This window comes from Microtus oregoni, unplaced genomic scaffold (genome assembly GCF_018167655.1).
Source record: "Microtus oregoni isolate MIOR12 unplaced genomic scaffold, Mior012 000048F_ref0000485, whole genome shotgun sequence".
Lineage (NCBI taxonomy): Eukaryota > Metazoa > Chordata > Mammalia > Rodentia > Cricetidae > Microtus > Microtus oregoni.
In genome coordinates this window covers 12859664-12880641 of record NW_024543222.1, presented here as the reverse complement: position 1 = coordinate 12880641, position 20978 = coordinate 12859664, and the positions used below count along the sequence as shown (strand labels likewise).

At 43.7% G+C, this 20978-nt stretch overlaps 1 protein-coding gene across 1 annotated transcript; it reads right to left on the bottom strand.

Moving 5' to 3' along the window:
* Positions 1–569: 569 nt before the first annotated feature.
* On the bottom strand, positions 570–14394 carry Kpna2 (karyopherin subunit alpha 2). Its single transcript, XM_041635636.1, has 11 exons — positions 14256–14394; positions 12758–12873; positions 11620–11757; positions 6282–6370; positions 5577–5845; positions 5133–5227; positions 4774–5037; positions 4368–4601; positions 3868–4050; positions 1372–1521; positions 570–901 (listed from the first exon to the last, which is right to left on the bottom strand). Exons 2-11 carry the CDS (start codon positions 12830–12832, stop codon positions 809–811), a joined length of 1590 nt encoding a protein of 529 aa, XP_041491570.1. The 5' UTR covers positions 12833–12873; positions 14256–14394; the 3' UTR covers positions 570–808.
* Between the last annotated feature and the right edge of the window lie 6584 nt (positions 14395–20978).

Genomic DNA, 20978 nt, shown 5'->3' with positions numbered 1-20978 from the left:
AGATCAGGGAATCTGACTCCCTCTTCTGGCCTCAGGTAGCACCAGAGGTTAGCATACATGAACACAAAATACCAACATACAGAAAACAAGATCTTTAAGAAATGGGCTAGGTTCAGAACTGTAATAAGGCACACTGCCTTTTGCAAAGGACACTGGTTTCTGCTTTTCTTGTCCAAGAGGAACATACTTGTGGCTGGAGCAGGGTAGTAATCCATACTGTACAGGCTCCTGAAAGACACAACTCTTATCACAGTACTTCAGGTAGCATACCCAGGGGTGAAACTGTAGCCAGGCTCCACTTGAATCCAGAGATTCATGATTAAATTTAGGTTTTTATCAGAACTCCACTAGCCAGAGACAGATGGTACTGTACTGGCTGCCAGTACTGTGGGGGATGTGAGGGCTGTTCCAGCCAGCCCTGATGCTCACTATGTATTCTAGGGACAACAACCTCACATCAAAGTGTCTGCAAGCAGGGCCACCTTTGGTCATCCGCTGCAGAAAACTTAGGTCAACCTTCATTTACAATAGTAATGGCCTAAAGTAAGAAAACAGTAAGGCACAGAGTAAAGGAGTGGGACCTAATCTTTATTTACAATACACTGTAGGATACGAAATTCCACATAGAAATAAGAAACGCAGAAGACAGCTTCATATAGTATGTACAGTTTACAACTGTTCAAGTATAGTTTTTGTAAAAAGTGCTACAATAACAAACCACATTTAAAAAGAGTTCTTAGAGAAAACAGTAAGACAAATTTATGAGAAACACAGCACATAGCTAACAACTTTGTGCCTCAGCTGGACATTAGAAGTTAAAAGTCCCAGGAGCCCCATCCTGAACTTGAAAGGCAAAGCCTTCAGAGGTAGCTTCTGGCACCACGTTTTGATCTTCCTCTTCCTGGAAAAATAAGACAAGATAAAACCATTAAGTGTGGAACATCTCGAGCAGTAATCCTATCTCAAAACCTGTACACAGTAGTAACCTTGAAGAGAAGGGAGAACAGGACTGGCTACAAAAGTTTAGCTGAATCATTAGCACCTGGGAGAAGGTTCTGTATACTCAACTATCTGTCTACCTATCACTGTACAACAGGAGGCCTATCAAGCAAAATAAGGCCCTGAGGTTGGTCTACTTCTACATAAACCCCCACCACAACACCCATAAACGTCAATCTCAGAACATTCAATGTCAAAGCCAATACCTGAGGAGCAAATACACATACAAAAAAAGTCCTGGCTGTACTGATGCCATTCTATGTAAGGGCACTGGATAATATAAAAACCATACGCAAAGGATCAAAATCCAATGGGCTTGGGGATACTTGTGAATTCTTGTATACTTTCTAAGTTAACATGGCCATTACTCACCTCCACTGAGAAATACTTCTCAATCAAGCTCAATGAGGCTTTGTATACAGACTCATTTTCATGGCTCTGTAGTGCTTCAATTTTGTCCAAGCCCCCACACTCTTCAATCATCAGACTGAGTTTCTCTGTCTCACCTAGTTTCTCAGCAGCCTTAAAACGAAACACAATTCAAGGTTACTACCATAACTCCGTTTTTTTTCTTTTTTTGGATTTTCGAGACAGGGTTTCTCCGTAGCTTTTTGGTTCCTGTCCTGGAACTAGCTCTTGTAGACCAGGCTGGCCTCGAACTCGCAGAGATCCGCCTGCCTCTGCCTCCTGAGTGCTGGGATTAAAGGCGTGCGCCACCACCGCCCGGCTCCGTTTTTATAAGAACATCTACCAGACAAGGGAGGCTGGAGTGATGGCTCAGCAGTTAAAAGCACTGGTTACTCTTCCAGAGAACCCAGGTTCAATTTCCAATTTCAACACAAGTGTCTGTAACTAAAGTTTCCAGGGTATCTGACACCCTCACACCAATTCTCATTAAAAAAAAAAAAAAAAAAAAAAACTATCAAATGCCATCTCCTTTGAGAGGCATTTTAGTTGTTTTGTATATTCATTTTGAGCTGCCTGTCTCCACCTCTCCTGCACCATGCCTGGCTATTTTTCTCTTTTGAGACAGGGTTTACATTGTGTAGCTTAGTAGGACCACAGACTGGCTTCAGACTCCTCCTTACCTCAGCCTCCTAGGACAACTTCAAAGCAGCACTACTTTCCAGTTCACTGTCTGTGACATGAACAGGAATATCTTGTGAAAGCACCTCAGACTATCTGAGTGGTCATGGTGGACAATTACACAAAGATGGCCAACTCTGTGACATTGCAACATGTCGTTACCGACAAAGTTCATCATGCTCAAAAAACTGCACAATGGAAGCGTAAAATAGTTTCTTTAAAAAGCAGCCAGGCACAGGGATAAGGATGCTCTCCTTTAATCCTAGTGACTGGGAGTTAAGAGTCAGGTAGTTGTCCAGAAACAGCTCAGCACTTAAATGCACTTATTCTTGCAGAGGACCTGTTTTCGATTCCCAGCAATCCAATGCCCTCTTCTCTTAAACGCCTCAGATACCAGGCAGGCATGCAAATGCCAGGCAAAACATTCATACAGATAAAGAGATTCCTTCCAAATCCTCAATTTTTTTTCTTTTTTTTGAGACAAGGATTCTCAGTGTAGCTGACTGTCCTAGGGTTTGCTCAGTAGACCAGGCTGGCCTCAAACTCAAAGATCCCCTGCCTCCTAAATGCTGGGATTAAAGAAATACACCACCATGCCTAGAATCCCAATACTCAATTTTTAACAGATTAAATAACTGATTTGATTCAAAACAACATAGGGGTTCAATTGAAGATGAGCAGGAAACCTGCCCACATGATACAAGATTTACACACAGGGATGAAACACCACCGTTCCTTTCTCTAGACTCCATTTCTTTTGTAAAAGGGTCTCACTCTGTAGCCTAGACTGGCTTGGAACTTACTATGTAGTCCAGGCTGGATTTCAACTCATGGCAGTCCTCCTGCATGCTAGGACTATAGGTGTATGCTACCAATTCCATCATAGATTCAATTTTAAAAGTTCCAGAATCAGAAATATATTAGTTGATGAACTGGGCTTGCCTACTCTCAATTACTATCACATAGAGCCAGATGCTGGCACACTTGAATCAAGTTGGGGTAGAACTGGGGAGAAAAGAAGATAATTAATTTATTTAAATTAAATCGCTAGGTGGTAGTGGTACACGCCTTTAGTCTTAGCACTCAGGAGGCAGAGTCAAGTGGACCTCTGAGTTTGAGGCCAGCCTGGTCTACAACAAAGCTAAACCCTGTCTCAAAAACAAAAAATTCTTTGTGTGTATGGGCGAGAACTGGAGCTACACATGGTTGTGAGCGACCATATGGGTGCTAGGAATCAAACCAGATCCTCTGCAAGAACAAATGCTCTTAACCACTGAGCCACACTTCTCTAGCTCCCTTTAAGAACGGAAGGTAAGCCGGGCGGTGGTGGCGCACATCTTTAATCCCAGCACTCAGGAGGCAAAGGCAGGTGGATCTCTGTGAGTCTAAGGCCAACCTGGTCTACAAGAGCTAGTTCCAGAAGCTACAGAGAAACCCTGTCTTGAAAAACAAAACAAACAAAAAAAGTTGGGGGTATTCTTTGTGGCAGGGTATCAAGTAGCCTAGCCCAGCTTGACCTCCCCATGTAGCTGAAGACATCCTTGAATTTCTGATTCTACTGCTGCCACCTCAGATGTTCTTTACCTCACTCACAGGTTTGGGTTTTTTTTTTTTTTTGACGTGGTTAGGAGTTCAAGACAGATCCTTGGCTGCTGTCCTGAACTAGCTCTGTAGACCAGGCTGGCCTCAAACTCACAGGGATCCACTGTCCTCTCCCCAGTCCTAAATAGTAACCACCAACCCCAAATTTAAACAAACATAGCCTGTTTAACATAGACTTACCTGAAAGATATTTGAAATGGCATCAAGAATAACCAAAATAATTTTGGTATCTTTTGCACTTAAGAGGTTCGTCAAAGGTTCTATTATGCCACAATGAACAAGATACACAATCTGTTCAACTGTCCCACCACTGGTGTAGTTGGTTACAGCCCACACAGCTTCCTTCTGTGTCTTAAAGTCGGCCTTAGAAACAAGAGGAAAATGCTTTTAGGTCAGCAGTCCAAAAGGTGGTATTCACAGACACCATTAAACTACTTGTAGATTCTACCCAACATTAGAGGTACTACTATCTGTATCTAACAAAGGGCTGTTCTTTAGACTCTTCAGTAGTTATTGCTGGGTTCTGAGACAAAAATCTCTCTATGTAGTCTTGCCTATCCTAAAGCTTGCTGTGTAGATTCCTAGATCTCCCTCCTGCCTCTGACTCCCACACCCATGGATTAAAGACATATACGTTGTCATAAATATTAACAACCTGGCAAATGCTACACTCTCATTACCTTAGAGAGGACACCAACAAGAAATGGGACTAAGCCATGATTTACAACTTGCTGTATCTGGTCCTGGCGTCCTGCTGTGATATTTGACATTGTCCACGTGGCTTCCTTTTGAATGTTAGTTTTTGGGTTTGTCAGCAGGCTGGGAAAGACTGCAAGTGCTCCTGCATCTATCACAATTTGAGTCTGTTCGTCTGTCCCAGTGACAATATTCCCTATGGCTCTCAGTGCAGGAGTCTAAAACGAAAAAAATGTTGATGCATTATTAGTTATGTTGCATTTTTTCCATTACTGCTAAAACATTCCCTATTCTAAAAATTCTGCAAAAGTCATAGACAGTATCTCAATACTATCAACTGATTATGCTTCAGGACTGTTAAAGCTCATAAACACAAAGGTCAGCACCTACCACAATTGGCAATTCAGTAGCTCCCAGAAGCTTCACAAGTTGGGGCACAACTCCTGTCTTCACAACCATTTCAATACGCTCGTTTGGGCCATCAGTCAAATAGGAGATAGCCCAGCAGGAATCTGCTAACACTTCTGGATCATTGTGATGTAGCAGACGAACTAAAGTAGGAAGAATCTGCTCAACTGCATCTAAGGGGGGTGCAGGATTCTTGTTTCGACAAAGGTTTGAGAGTGTCCAGGTAAGATTACGCAGGTAACCGCACTAAGGAAAAGAAAAAGTAATTAGAAGGTTCGCCTTTGAGTAGATGGAAAATAAGAACAGAATCCTATGTGACTTTATTTATAGTAGTAACTTACTGCCAAGGAAGACAGGTCAGGAATTGCAAGAAGTGCCAACAGTGGGTCAACTGCACCATATTTGATAACTAGGTCTCGGAAAACTGAACCATCACCTGAAATAGAAAGCAAAATTAGCTGGGCATGATGGCAAACATCTTTAATCCTGGGATCTATTTCTGTGAGTTCCAAGCTAGCCTTGTCTACATCCAGTAGTACACAATGAGACCTAGTTTCAAAAACTAAAAAAGCAAGATGAACGAATCTAGTACACCAATGTTCAGCTACTGAACACACTTGTCAGACATGCAAACGTCTCTCCAGTAGCATTGTTAGACCGCCTCCATTCCTAATAAGGGCCTAAAGCAAGCTCAAAGCTTGACACAGGAGTTATTAGGACTTCTAACACAGTCCCTTTCAATCACACTGGATACATTCAGTTCAAAGAATTTTAAGTGCAAGTACCTGCAATGTTTCCAAGAGCCCACACAGCTTGCTCGCTGATGTGAGCATGGGGGGATGCCAAGAGAGAGATGAATGCTGGGATAGCACCTCCATCCACCACGGCCTTGGTCTGTTCAGATGTTCCAGACGCAATGTTAGTAAGCGCCCAAGCAGATTCAAACTGAATGGGACTACAATCAGTTTTGCCCAAGAAGGACACAAATTTGGGGATCAAACCAGCCCGGATAATGTTGTCTATAGGAGGCTGTTTTTCCCTAGAAAGCAGTTTCCTAAGGAGAAATCAAAAGAAAAATCAAAAATTAAAGTTGATTTCCAAGGTTCCTTGAGAGGTTCTAAAAATCTGTACATAGCAGTTGACACACGTATAATCTCAATATGGGAAGGCTGAGGCAAAAGGAGTGTGTGCTTAAGATCAGCCTAAATTACATGAGAATGTGTTTCACATTTTTAAAGTGGGGAAGGGGACGGTGAGATGGTCTAAGTGAGTAAAAGTACTTGCCACCAAGCCCGACAACTATGTTCAATCCCCAGGATTCCTTCAAGTTGTTCTCTGATTCCCACAAAAATAAAGTAAAAATAGACCTAAAAAAAATTCTCATGGAAAGCGGACTGGGTGGCGTTTCTTTATTCACCCCATTCTCACTGTCCCATCTGAAAGAGTTAATTTCTGAGGTTAGCCACGCATGCCAGAGCCTGCAGACATACCGAGCAGCTTGAGTAGCTTGGAGCTGGCTTTCCAAATTGGTGCTGTTTATGCCTTTAACAATGTCCTCAACAGACCAATTTACAGTACCCTAAAAGAAATGCAGTATTTTATAAATTATTATTATTAAATACAAGTAATATACTTTATACCTGCTGTTTTTGTTGTCAGCTTGACAAAACCTAGTCTACCAGAAAACATAGAATCAACATGAAGAACTGCTTTGGTCAGATTAACCTGTGACCATGTCTGAATTAATCTAGATAATTGATGTGGGAGATTCCCGCCTACTGTGGACAGCACCACTCCCAGGTAGGTGGGTCTGGGTTGTACAGTCAGTAAGCAGAAACACCCTACCCACTGCCTCATGGTTTCTGTCGAGTTCCTGCCCTGATTTCCCTCATTAAGGAATTATAATCTGCAGGTATAAAACAATAAACCTATCCATGCTACTACATTGCTTCTCAGTCAACAGAAAAAAACTAATAGACAAGACATTGCAAATGTCTTTTTATGTATAGTCTGTTACATTTAATTTGGCCTACTAAACACTTTCATAGTTCTCCACCTTGGTACCATGACACTGGATTCTCAAGTCAGAGCACTTAAGCTATTGTCACTAAAAAAAAGGTAGCTTAAAAACCATTTCAACACAGTTTAGGGCAAACTGAAGGTTATTCTTACACTAGTCACAATCACTTTAACTCCAATATACTTTTAAGAAAGATATACAGGCCAGGCAGTAGTTGTGCACACCTTTAATCCCAGCACTGGGGAGGCAGAGGCAGGCAGAGCTCTGTGAGCCGAGGACAGCCTGTTCTACAGAGCTAGTTCCAGGACAGCAGGGCTACTACACAGAGAAACCTTATCTCAAACTGACCCCCAAGAGAAGTATATAGAGTAATAGGCAATGTCTCCAATTTTTGGGGTTTTTTTTTTTTTTTTTTTTTGGTTTTTCGAGACAGGGTTTCTCTGTGGTTTTGGAGCCTATCCTGGAAGATCCGCCTGCCTCTGCCTCCCGAGTGCTGGGATTAAAGGCTGGGTTTTTTTTTTTTTTTTTGATACAGAATCTCTATGTAGACCTGGCTGTTCTGGCACTCATTATGCAGACCAGACTGACTTAGAATTCACAAAAGATCCACTAGCCTGTCTCCAGAGTCCACTGGGATTAAAATCAGGTACCACCACACCTAGTCCAATTTCTTGGATTTTTTACTTAAGATTTTCACCTATAAATTTCTATAGCAGATATTTTTTATGTTGTCAGTCACTGCAGGAAAGAGGTTTGTAGGTCCTCAGAACAGTATCAGCTACTGTCAGTGCTCTTGGTTGGCCACTGGAACTTTATGCTAAGACCTCATTATTGAAGACACCATACACTTTGGCCATTGGACATGAGAGGGAAAAATATATATATCAAGCTGAGACTGATGTGGAAGCTTTTCCTCACTGCTGGCTAACTTTCAGAGTGTTAGAAGATAGTATACAGGCTGCTGGGGGGGAAGTCAATCTTCTTACCCAGCTATAAATAATCCTGCCTGGCACGGTGTACCCACTGGTTCAATAGTGACACCAATGCTATGGAGGTAACCAACTGCTTTCTGGCTGTATTCAAAACCTGTTCCACAGGGGAGATCTCATGCTTGTTCCTGCATACCTGGCCATGAATCCCTGTTGAGAGGTCATAAGCCCTAGGGGAAAATCAACTATTATTTTGCTGAACAGACATGGTATTAGAATCTTTATACTTATAACCTTGCTCAGAGAAGCTTCTTTTGGCAACAGATGGTCAAAGTGAGAATGAGTGATAAGTGTTCGGCTGTAAAAGAAACATCTCTCTCTCTCTCTCTCTCTCTCTCACATACACACACCCTCAAGGCTCAAAGAAGTTGAAGAAAAAAGGCAGAATAAAGAATGCAAGATCGTCAATCTGTTTTCTGGACATGACACAGCAACTGCACTCACTGTGACGACTAAGGAACTGTCTCCACCAGATTAGTCTGTAGGACATTTCTTGATTTCTAATTGATGCAGGAGGACCCAGCTCGCTGTGGGTGATGCCATCCTGGGCAAGTAGGCCAGGTACCTAAGATTCAGGTGTGTTGGCACATGCCTTTAAGCTAAGCACTGGGGAGGCTACCATGGTCTATATAGTGACTTTCAGGTCAATCAAGGGGTACAAGTCAAGATCCTGACTCAAAACAAAAAAACTGAGCAAGTCAGAGACTAAGCCCATAGACAATGTTGTTCTTGCATTGGTTTCCTTGGGATAATGGACCTTAACCAAACAAACCAAATAAGTTTGTAAGCCAAATAAACCCGTCCCCCACCCAAGCTGGTTTTGGCAGTGTTCTATCACAAGCAACAGAGAAATCTAACTAAAGAACTCGTGCTCATCACAATTTGAACTACCTTTAGAAGATTAGGTCATTTTAATATTTCATCATGCAAGGAGGAAGGGCCCATAAGACCCCACCCCTTCCCGGGGGACGACTGAGAGCTGGGCAGATGCATCAGCTTCCTACAGAATTATAGCTATTAAGCTATGCATGTTCCAGTAAACAAGCTCCTACCCATCCCCAAGCAGGCACCACAAACAAGCTCAGTGGGTCACAGACAAACAGATACAAAGAAAGAGGAAGACTTGTTTGGAAAAAGGGTGATGAAAAGGACTAAAATTCATTATATACATATATAAACATTCAAAGAGTAAAAACTAAGTTTGGAGCCATACTTTTAATTCCAGCACTCAGGAGGCAGAGACAAGCAGATCTCTGTGAACTAGAGATTGAAACTAAAGAAAAAAATTATAATAAGCAGGAAAGTCTAAGATATAGAATGGTAAAAGAAATCAAATGTTAAAGAAAAGGAAAAAAAATGCTAGTAGGCGTCCAGCACTGCCTCACTCCTCCTGTAAGGTCCTCACTGGGAGGCTGAGACAATGTTGTGAAATTAGATGTTAGCCTGGACGTCTTACTTCAAAAGACAGGATTAGAAAGTCTAAGATAGGTCCAATTTATGGGAAGGCCATTATGGAGCAGACTTTGAGCAGGAAGAACATGGTATTAGCTGTCACTCAACACAAAATACAGTTTAAGAAATGCGTCTCATGAACTTTTGTTGTAGGAAGTTTCAGGTGCCTAGGCTATATAAAACAAACCTGGGCTACAAAGCTGTGGAACACGCTATACTGAATGCTGCAGGCAATTCTAACACAGTGGGAAGTGTATGTGTAGTCAAATGTGTAAATGTAGAAAAAAGTACATTAAAGGATAGCATAGAAGATAAAAATGGCATGTATAACCAAGCAATGGGCACTTTCCATTAATGGAGCTTCAGGACCAGAAGCTGCTCTGGGTCTAAGTTATTACCTTACACTTTATTCTTGTGGTTCTCTTAACCTGGGGGGTGGGTCGATGGCCCTTTCACAGGGGTTATCAGAGAACATTTACATTACGACTCGTAACAGTAGCAAAACTACAGTTATGAAGTAGCAATAGAAATTTTTTATGGTTGGGGAATCACCATAACATGAGGAACTGTATTAAAGGATTGAAGCATTAGGAAGGATGAGAACCACTGCTTTATACTGTATAGCCTGGCATAGTAACTGCTACACACCTGAACTGAGTTCAAGTATCAGACCAGCCAGGGTTAGACAGCAAGACACTGTCTCGGGGCTGGAGAGATGGCTCAGTGGTTAAGAGCACTGTCTGCTCTTCCAGAGGTCCTAAGTTCAATTCCCAGCAACCACATGGTGGCTCCAAACCATCTGTAATGAGATCTGGCGCCCTCCTCTGGCGTGTGGGTATACATGGAGGCAGAAAGTTGTATTCATAATAAATAAATCTTAAAAAAAAAAACCACAAGATCCTGGTGTGATTCTAGTTCCCTAGTTATCAAAGAAAAACTTTCTCAACTGGAACTGACATGTCAAAGTACTTTGCCAGTAGCTGGAAATGCAGGCAGTCTGAGGGAAGATCAGAACTAAAAAAACTTTTGGACTAGAGTATAATAGCTCTAGGGGAAAAGCTTGTTCAGAATATGTGTGTGAGGGTCCTGGTCTTGATCTGTAGTACTTCCCAAAAAATAAAAAAATAAATGTGGCCGACTGAAGATAAGAGGATGCAGGTTCAATAGGCAGCACCCATATGGCAGGCAGTTCATAACTGTCTGTAACTATCTCTAGGAGACCCAACACCCTCACAGACATACGTTCAGGCAAACCACCAACACACATAAAATTAAATAACTCACTAAAAAATAATAGTAATAACAAACTGGACTGGAAAGATGACTCAGCAGGCAAAGGTACTTGCCACCCAAGTCTGGTGCTGAGTTTGAGCCCTAGAACCCATACAAAGGTAGAAGTAGAGAACTCACTTCACAAGTTGTCCTCTGACATGTTATACACACTTGCATGTGTGTACCCAGACACATACTCAACAGTAGCAGCCAGGTATGGTGGCATACATCTTTAATCCCAGAGAAAGGCTGATTACCATGAGTTTCAGGCTACTTAGAGCTACACAGTGAAAACTTTTAAATTAAAAAGTTAAAAAAATTAAAAACCTTTGAATCAGCTTCAGTAGCTAAGAAAATTAAAAGCTTTAAAGAAAATATTCATCATGGCTTAAGAGATGGCTGAGCACTGATCCTACCTAGAGGACCCGTTAGTCCACAGCACCTGCATTAGGTGGCTCATGACAGCCTCTAACTCCAGTTTAGGGGACACGACCTCTCCCTCTGGCCTCCAGCACACACCAATACAATTCTTGTTTTTTGTTTTTTATTTTGTTTTTCAAGACAGGGTTTCTCTGTAGTTTTGGTGCCGGTCCCGGAACTAGCTCTTGTAGCCCAGGCTGGCCTCGAACTCCCAGAGACCCGCCTGCCTCTGCCTCCAAGTGCTGGGATTAAAGGTGTGCGCCACCCCCGCCCAACACCAATTCTTAAAAAAAAAAAAACAAAAAAAAAAAACTACAAATCTTAAAAAACAATTTTCATATATTCGATAGTCAAAAGTAGATGACCAGGTATGTCCAAGAATGTTTAAATTTAACCAGCTGTGGTGGCACACACCTTTAATCCCAGCACTGAGGCAGAGTAAGATGGATCTGAGCTCAAACCCCACCCCCAAATTCAAATTTCTAAGAAACATTTATCCTCGTGGGGTAGAGAGGTGGTGCACACCTTTAATCCCAGTGCCCAGGAGGCAAAAGCAGGCAGATCTCTCCAGGCTAGCATGGTCTACATAGTGATTTCCAGGACAGCCAGGGAAGTTACACAGAATTAAAAACAACAAAAAAACCCATTCATATAGGTGAACTCAAATCTATTTACCTGATTGTTGCGGTTTTCCTGCAAGGGAGAAGTAGCATCATCAGGGAATGAGCTGACGTTCCTCCTTTTCAGCATCTGGTCATCTTTCTTCGCTTTCCTCAGTTCCACATTAACTTCTATTCGGCGGCGCCGCATTTCCTGAAGAAAAGACACCTCATTTTATCTATCTCCTCAGTTTTTTTTTTTTTTTAAAGATTTTATTTATTTATTATGTATACAACATTCTGCCTGCATGAAGAGGGCGCCAGATCTCATTACAGATGGTTGTGAGCCACCATGTGGTTGCTGGGAATTGAACTCAGGACCTCTGGAAGAGCAGCCAGTGCTCTTAACCACTGAGCCATTTCTCCAGCCCTATCTCCTCAGTTTTTAATGACAAGTGATTTCTCTTTTTTACAGCCCTCAAAGGCCGGCAAGAGATGGTAATGGAGGAAGGTCATTGGTTAATTATAATAAAGAAACTGCTTGGCTCTCATAGGTTAAAACATAGGTGGGTGGAGTAAACAGAACAGAATGCTGGGAGGAAGAGGAAGGGAGCTCAGACTTGACAGCTCTGCTCTCTGGAGCAGATGCCATGCTCCCCTCTCCCAGGCACACGCGATGAAGCTCCGACCCAGGATGGACGTAGGCTAGAATCTCCCTGGTAAGCCACCTTGTGGGCTACACAGATTATTAGAAATGGGCTAGTCCAGTTTTGCGAGAGTTAGCCGAGAAGAGGCGAGATATAATGGGCCAAGCAGTGTTTAAAAGAATACAATTTGTGTGTTGTTATTTCGGGGCATAAACTAGCCAGGCGACCGGGGTGCAGGGGACGCAGCCCCTCCGCTCCTATTACTACAAGATGGCTCACGCAGGAAAGGCACCTGCCACCAAGTCCGAGGACTTCAAAGTAGGAGGGAACCACTGCCTCCAGGCTGTCCTCTCACCTCTGCATCTGCACCAGGTGCATGCAAAAAATTCACACACACACACAATTTTAAGAGTTTTAAAAATACCTAAGACTAGAGGCATAGAAAAGCCCACCTACCATGAGTGAGGCACTGGACTTGATACCCAGTACCTCAGAAATGTGTTCTATAAATGCCCCTTCTTATTTCCATTGGAAAGTATACACAGGGAAGCAACAGAAGGTACTCACTGTACTGTCTTTTCCCTTGTTCTTGAATCTGTTAAGCCGGGCAGCTGGTGAATTAGCATTCTCGTTGGTCGACATATTTGCAGGAATAAGGGAATAAGCTAGAAGACAAGGGAAGGCTAGAAAGAAAAAAAACTTATTAAGAATACAGCAGAAGTCAAAGTAACATACACCTTAAATCATAGTACACAGGAGGCACAGAAAGGCATATCTCTGTGAGTTTGAGGCCAGCCTGGCTTGCATAGAGTTCCAGGCCAGCTAGGGCTATATACCTTAAAAAAAAAAAAAAACAATAAAATGTAAAGATCGACTATATACTTACTCCATCTCTATGCTAGAAAAAACAAAAACAAAACAAAACAACAACCAAAAACCCCACAAGCTTTCAATATTACGGCTACAGCATTAAGTCGAGGGATGGATAACTGCCCCTTCTGGCTCCGGAACTGTCAATCAGAAACATTTTTAAACAAACATATTTAAATTCTCCACTAACTCGCATTTTTAAAAGGCTAAAAAGAAGCAACTAAAATTTTTGGACTTTTACCCAAAATAGATAAACTATTTCCATGTCAGGATGTCACCAACACAGAAAAGTTAACATGTCTTACTGTCGTAATACACCTTCAAAATCCTATGTGTAGTTTAAGCATACACAGCATCTCATTTCAGATTAACGGCTTTCAAAATCTCAATAGCCTTAAGCCTCTGGCCAGCACGGTATTAAGGCAGGACTCTACATTCTAGACTCCACTAGTTTATAGAACACCAGCTAGGGGAACCCCGGCCGCCTTAGAGTTAACATCTGCATCCTGTTAACTAATGGCCAAAATCAATCCATAGTGGTATCTTCTATCAGGGTCCATAAAGACTCTGTTCACTACATTGTAGAACCTTTCCTAACCATCGCTGTCAGCAAAAGTGACATTAGCACCGCATCTCCAGCACTCAGCACCTCGCACACAGATTTCCAGCGAGTGCAAACGAGCAGGATGACATCAGCTGTGAACATCGATATTTCACAGGTGTGATCGCCGCAAAGTGACAGGAGTTAAAAGTCCTCTGACAATCTGCTAGCTTTCACCGCTTCATGTTAGTCCTCGACACTGACACGGGTGGCCCGGGTTGAGCATTTAACCCGAGGTGTCTTTAACTGCCACCTCCATCTCCGGCTCAGAACCCCGTCCCCCACCCCAGGCAGAAGCAGCAGGGAAGCAGGGGGACAGCCCGGTGCGCTCGTCTACAAGCCGGTCTCCCCGCCCCCGCCGACCGTCGGGACAGCGCCGCGCCGCATCCCGGGCTCGCCGCCCTCCGCAGCGACCGGGGACGCCAGGGCAGAGCCCGGTGTGGCGAAACCCAAGCCGCTGGGTCAACCACCCCGCCCCGAGGCCTCGTCTGGGCACGGAGGCCGAGCACACTCCCCGGCGCGGCCTGCTCCCTCTCCCCGCCCGCTCAGCACTCCGGACGGCCGTTCCCGCCCAGGCCCCGGCTCGGCTCCCACCTGCACAGCGGGCTCAGGCGTCCACGAAAGGCGGTGTGGGGCTCGGAGACTACAAAGTCGACGGCCCTCGAAACGTCCACTGCTCCTCAGCCCTCAGACTTTGTGCCTCGTGCTGCCGGCCGGCGCGATTTAAATTTCCCGGTGACGCCGCGTTCCGATTGGCCGGTTTGAGCCTAAGCTGCGCGTTCATTGGTGGATTTGAAAAACACGTTGGGGGAGCGCACGGAAGCCGGGCCTAGGGGGGAAAAAGTGGGGGCGGGGTGGCAAGGAGGGTAGCCTCGCGAGAAGAGGGAGCGGCCGGGCAATCCCAGAATGCCTTGCGCGATGATCTCCTCGGAGCTCCCCACGCAATGCTTAGGGGTGTGTGCGGTCTCTGCCTAGCCTGAGCGCTGGGCGCTACCCTGTTAGCTTTCTCTGTGACCTGTTCTTAAGCAAATACACGAAATTATTATTAGACGCATTATCTTAAAAAAAAAAAGTTTAGCCTGGCGTAATTGGCGTAGGCTTTTTTTGTTTTTTCCTGGTCTTTCGAGACTGGGTTTCTCTGTAGGTTTGGTTCCTGTCCTGGAACTCTCTCTGTAGACCAGGCTGGCCTCAAACTCTCAGAGATCCCCCCCAATCCCCGTCTCTGCCTCCCGAGTGCTGGGATTAAAGGCGTGCGCCACCATCGCCCGCCTTGATCTATATTCTGAGGCCAGCCAGAGCTACATAGTGAGACCTTCCTCCCCCCTCTCAAAAAAGCCACCAAAATACAATAAAAGAGTTTAACACAGATACAGTGATTTGCATTATTTTCACGTCAAAACGAATTTTAGTAGGGATTGGTCACTGGCAGGAAGTGGTAAAGCAGATCTATGTGTCTTTTTTTTTTTTAAGTAGAAAAAAATTGTATTTCCTTGGAAGCATACAAAATGTCAACAAAACAGCTACAATTTTGTTATTGTTGTTGCCATTCCCGAGTGGTATTCGGTTAACAGAACAACAATTACCTTCGTATAAACTGCATCAGAAGCAACTGAAGATGGAGAAAAAAATCAAAACCAAAACAAGAAAACCTACTGTCCCCATATTTAACTAAGTTGTGCTGTGCACCAACAAGTACCTGCTTTAAATATCCACGCCAATTCACAGCCCCCAGATTGTACCAGGCAAGGTTAGCAGCTTAAAATACCACCAGGATAGGGGCTATCTCAAGATATATTCGGTGGTATGTTAACTACACAAAAAACAAAAAACACTGTACAGTTTAAAAACCAATCTTACACAACGTTACATTTCAATTTTTTTCTTTTTCTTTAAAAAAATTGAATTGTAGTTGGGCGGTGGTGGCGCACACCTTTAATCCCTGCACTTGGGAGGCAGAGGCAGGTGGATCTCTGTGAGTTCGAGGCCAGCCTGGTCTAAAAGAGCAGGACAGGCTCCAAAGCTACAGAGAAACCCTGTCTCGAAAAACCAAATAATAATAGTAATAATAATAATAATAATAAAGTTGTGAATTGTGTAAGGGAGGTTAAATGCTTTATAAACAAGAAAAAACTGCACTGGAACCAACTTATTCATCATCATCTTCTTCCTCATCTTCATCTTCCTCCTCTTCTTCATCCTCACACTTTTTAAAACTTCATTGATTCTGAAATACAGAATCTCAAGCCTTTACCTAGACTTGCCAAATGGTAGCATTTTTGCCGGGCGGTTGTGGCGCACGCCTTTAATCCCAGCACTCGGGAGGCAGAGGCAGGTGGATCTCTGTGAGTTCGAGGCCAGCCTGGTCTACAAGAGCTAGTTCCAGGACAGGCTCCAAAACCACAGAGAAACCCTGTCTCGAAAAAGCAAAAAAAAAAAAAACTAAAATAGGCAATGTTAAAATTCTATTGCAAAAAAGTCTTTACTGCCGGGTGGTGGTGGCGCAGGCCTTTAATCGCAGCACTCGGGAGGCAGAGGCAGGCGGATCTCTGTGAGTTCGAGGCCAGCCTGGTCTACAGAGCTAGTTCCAGGACTGGAACCAAAAGCTACAGAGAAACCCTGTCTCGAAAATAAAAAAAAAAATAAAAAAAATAAAAAAAAAAGTCTTTACTTCTTTGTCCTTCACAAAAATAAATGGTAGCATTTTTGTCCCATTTTTCTTTGTAAGTAATACAATTGTACCAATGTGGGGGTTTGTTTGTTTGCTTTTGTTTTGTTTTGTTTTTTTTTGAGACAAGGTTTCTCTGTAGCTTTAGTGCCTGTCCTGCCAGCTGGCCTCAAACTCACAGAGATCCGCCTGCCACCACCGCCCGGCTCACAAACGTGGTTTTTATATATTAGTTTTTTACTCTTTTGATAGCTTCAAATTATCTCTTTAGCCCTAAATATCCCCAAGTATATCTGCTAAGAAAAAAAAATGTTTTCAAGCCAGGCAGTAGTGGCACATGCCTTTAATCCCAGCACTTGAGAAGCAGAAGCAGGTGGTTCTCTGTGAGTTCGAGGCCAGCCTGGTCTACAAAGTGGTGTGTTCCAGGACAGCCAGGGCTACAAAGGGAAACGCTGTATCAGGGGAGAAAAAACAACAACAACAACAACAAAAAACACCACTCTCTTGAGTGCTGGAGAAATGACTCAAGAGTTAAGAGTACTTACTGCTTTTCCAGAGGACTCTGGTTCAATTCCCAGCACCCACACACCCACCTGGCAGCTCACAGCTGTCTGTAACTCTAGTTCCAGGAGATCCTACACCCTCTCACAGACATACAGACAGTCAAAACACCAATGTACATTAAATAAAATAAATAAAAACAAATATTTTTTACAAGAGATTCTCTTGTATAAACACACCGCAAACTGTCAAAATAAAGATTCAACTTCCATGTTATCATCATCCCATATTCATGTTTTGTGGTCTAATTATTTCCAAACATCAAAGATGTTTAAAAGCATCAGGATCGTGAGCCATTTTTTGTATTTTACCTGCAATTTTTCTGGGTGCTTTAGGGGAGTATTTTAGGAGTTTTAGTGGCTTACTTTGTACAAATAGATGCAGGCATTCAGTACGCTTCGTCGATTCTCACAGGCATCAAGCCACTCTCTCTCTTTCACAGGCAGTTACTCCCAGTCTGACCCGCTAAATGCAAGAATGTGGAAGGAATTCATTCTCAACCAATCGCCACCAGGCATTCTCTTGGCTCCTGTGAATGGCTCAGGAGCAGGCACATGACCTAAATTCATCCTTTTGGGGAGGCTATGTTCTTTGTTTAGTAGTTGGGGTAGGAACAGCTTCTGAAGGGAGATTCAGTCTTTAGAACGAATAGGGAGTTTGTAGAAAACCCCTTGAGGATTCTGATCCACAGCAACCTGCCAGACATCTCAGAGCTGACTCTGTCTCCCTGAGTTCCCACTTAGTGATCGGCCATTACAGGCATTGTGAAACTGAGCTTTCTTTCCCTAGGAACAATGAATACTGTGTTCCCCAGTGTTGTGGTGCTATGCGTGCATTAATTGTCACAGAGAGGATAATACCATAAACACTTAAGTGATTGTCCCAGGTTTACAGAGAAAACAAATGATAGCTGGGAGTCATGTCCCACTGCCTAGCACTTGAAAAGAAACTGAAAGCCAAGTATAAACTGGAACACTGCCTAGAAGATCAAGTGTGGTGGAGCAATTAATCCCAGCAATCTAGAGGCATAGACAAGTGGCTCTCTGTGCGTTCAAGGCCAGCCTGATCAGTGAGACCCTGGAGAGGAGCTGGAGAGATGGCTCAGCAGTTAAGAAAACTGCTGCTTGCCGGCATGTAGTGGTGGTGGCCTTTAATCCCAGCAAAGGCAGAATCTCTGTGAGTTCAAGCCAGCCTGATCTACAAAACAAGTTCTAGGACAGTCAGAACTACACAGTAAAACCTTGTCTCAGAAACAAACAAACAAAAACAAAAACAAAAAACAAAAAAAAAAAAAAGAGAAAAGAAAAAAAGAAAGAAATCCATCTGATTGGTGGTGGCTCCCACCTTTAATACCAGCACTGGTCTTTAATCCAGCACTGGGATAGGGGGTAAAGGAGAGGCAGACGAATCTCTGAGTTTGAGGCCAACCTGGCCTACAGAGGGGATTCCAGGTCAGCCAGGGCTACACAGAGAAACCCTGTCTTAAAAAAAAAAAGGAATTGGTGATGCTTCCTTCTGATGCTGAAAGATTCTGCATGCACGTGACATGTTGTCCCTCCCATAGACACGGAAATAAAAATAATCCTTCCCCCACAAAATAATATTTTTATTAATTATTTGGGAATTTCAGCAATGGGCAGTGGTAGCACGCCTTTAATCCTGGCACTTGGGAGGCAGAAGCAGACAGATCTCAGTGAGTTTGAGGCCAGCCTGGTCTACAAAGAGAGTCCCAGACAGCCAGAGCTGTTACACAGAAACCTTGTCTCAAAAAAAAAAAAAAAAAAGGAAGAAAGAAGGAAGGAAGAAAGAAAGAGAGAGAGAGAGAGAGAAAGAAAGAAAGAAAGAGAAAAAAGAGAGAAAAATTATTTGGGAGTTTTGTACGATGCACCCTGATCACACTTGTTTCCGTTCCTCCCAGGTACATCCTCCTGGGACACCCTCGCAGGGACACCCTCCCACCCTTGTCCCCACCCCACCCCCTAAAAATACACCAAGTCCAATTTGCGTTGCCCATGTACTCACTGGAGCATGGTCAAAATCCCAGGGGCTAGACCCTTAAAGGTAACTGAGTCTTGCCCCGCCCTCCCGCCAGACCTGTCGACTGTAAAGAGTCACACTTCAGCATCTTTATAACAGTGTTTTAAAATTTTATTTCTTTTTTTCTCTTTCTTTTTTTCTTTCTTTCTTTTTCTTTTTGATGCTGTTGTTGTTGTTCAAGACATGATTTCTCTGTATAGCCCTGGCTGTCTTGGAACTCACTCTGTAGACCAGGCTGCCTCGAAGTCGTAGAGCTCCTCCTGCCTCTGCCTCCCACATGCTGGCATTAAAGGTGTGCACCACCACCTGGGCTTTTCATGGTTTTTAAGGACTCTCTTCAATAGCCTCCTGTATGAACTGTTTCTTTTGGAGGGGGTGTTACAAAAGCCTTTAATATTTTTCATTCTTGATTGTAGTCTGCAATCATCGATACCACTGCAAAAGAGGCCTCCTTGCCCATAGTAGCGAGTGGCAGCTCAGTTGGTAGACATCAACCTGGTGCCTGGTAGTAGCACAGACCGCAGCAGACGTTAACACAGCCTGTGGCAGCATCATGAAGCAGGGGCATCAGCGTGGCCTCGAGCAGCAGGGTAACACAGAGCCCGGCATGAGTTTAGTTCTCAGCACCAGCATCGAGAGGTTCAAAACCACCACCTGTAATTTCAGCTCCAAGAACTGGTGCCCCCTTCTGACATGAGAGGGAACCTGTATGCTTGCGGCATATGTGCCCCTCCCCCCCACTAGACACATAAATAAAAATAATTTTTTTTCTTTTTCTTTCTTTCTTTTTTTTTTTAATCTGATTGGGGCGGTGATAGCACATGCCTTTAATTCCTCTCTAGAGGCAGAGGTAGAAGGATCTCTGTGAATTTAAGGCCAGCCTGATCTAAAGAGCTAGTTCTGGACGCCTTTAATCCCAGCAGAGGCAGAGGCAGGTGGATCTCTGTAAATCCAAAGTCAGCCTGGTCTACAAGAGCTAGTTCTAGGACAGACTCCAAAGCTACACAGGGAAACCCTGTCTTGAAAAAACAATAAGAAAAAACAAAAAAGAAGAAGGAGGAGGAGGAGGAGGAGGAGGAGGAGGAGGAAGAGAAGGAGAAAGAAGAAGAAGAAGAAGAAGAAGAAGAAGAAGAAGAAGAAGAAGAAGAAGAAGAAGGAGAAGAAGAAACCATGTCTCCAGAGGTTAAAAAAAAAAATCCCGACTGCACTTGGAAGATGGTTTACTGGTTAGGGGTACTTACTGAAGAATTGGGTTCAGTTCCAGCACCCACATCATAGCTCACAACTCACAATTATCTGTAACTCTAGTTCCGGGGGGGCCAGAAGGCCTCTTCTACGGTTCTTTCTGGCACCAGGCATGATTATGGTACACAGACAAACATGTAGGCAAAACACATAAATAGATATATAAATATATACATAAATAAATAAACTAAAAGCCAAATAAGTCCATCTTGATGGGAGCCTGTAATCTCAGCACTCCGGCAAGTTCCAGGCCAAACAACTAGGTCTACATAATGAGACTCTGTTTTGTTAAAGTCACTAATAAAAAAAAAAATTGAGGTTGGGGTAGCTAAGTGAGGCCCCGGGTTCAGTTCTTAGCTCTGAAAAACAAAACAAAGTTGCCTTGAAAGATACAATGTCCCTACAGGGAAGGCACACTTCTACCCTCACGCTCCCCCTAGACAGGATCTTATTCAGTGGGTCTGGCTGACCTGGAAATCTCTGTAGACCAGGCTGGCCCCCACTTCAGAGATCTGCGTCTGCCTCCCAAGTGTGCACCATGACACCCAGCTGCCTCTGCCTCCCAAGTGTGCACCATGACTCCCAGCTGCCTCTCCCACTCTTAACCATCGTAGTCCATGTATTTGGTCTTTAGCTTTTGTTTGACAGGGTCTCAAACCAAGCCCAGCCTGACTTTAAACTCCTAATCCTCCTGCCTCTTTTCCGCACTAGATGGGGGTGGAGGAAGACCTTGTCGGTACGTCCCATTCTGTGAGTGCCAGAGGAAGAGATCTGTTTGGTGGGTGCTCCAGTGTCCAGTGTGAATGTGT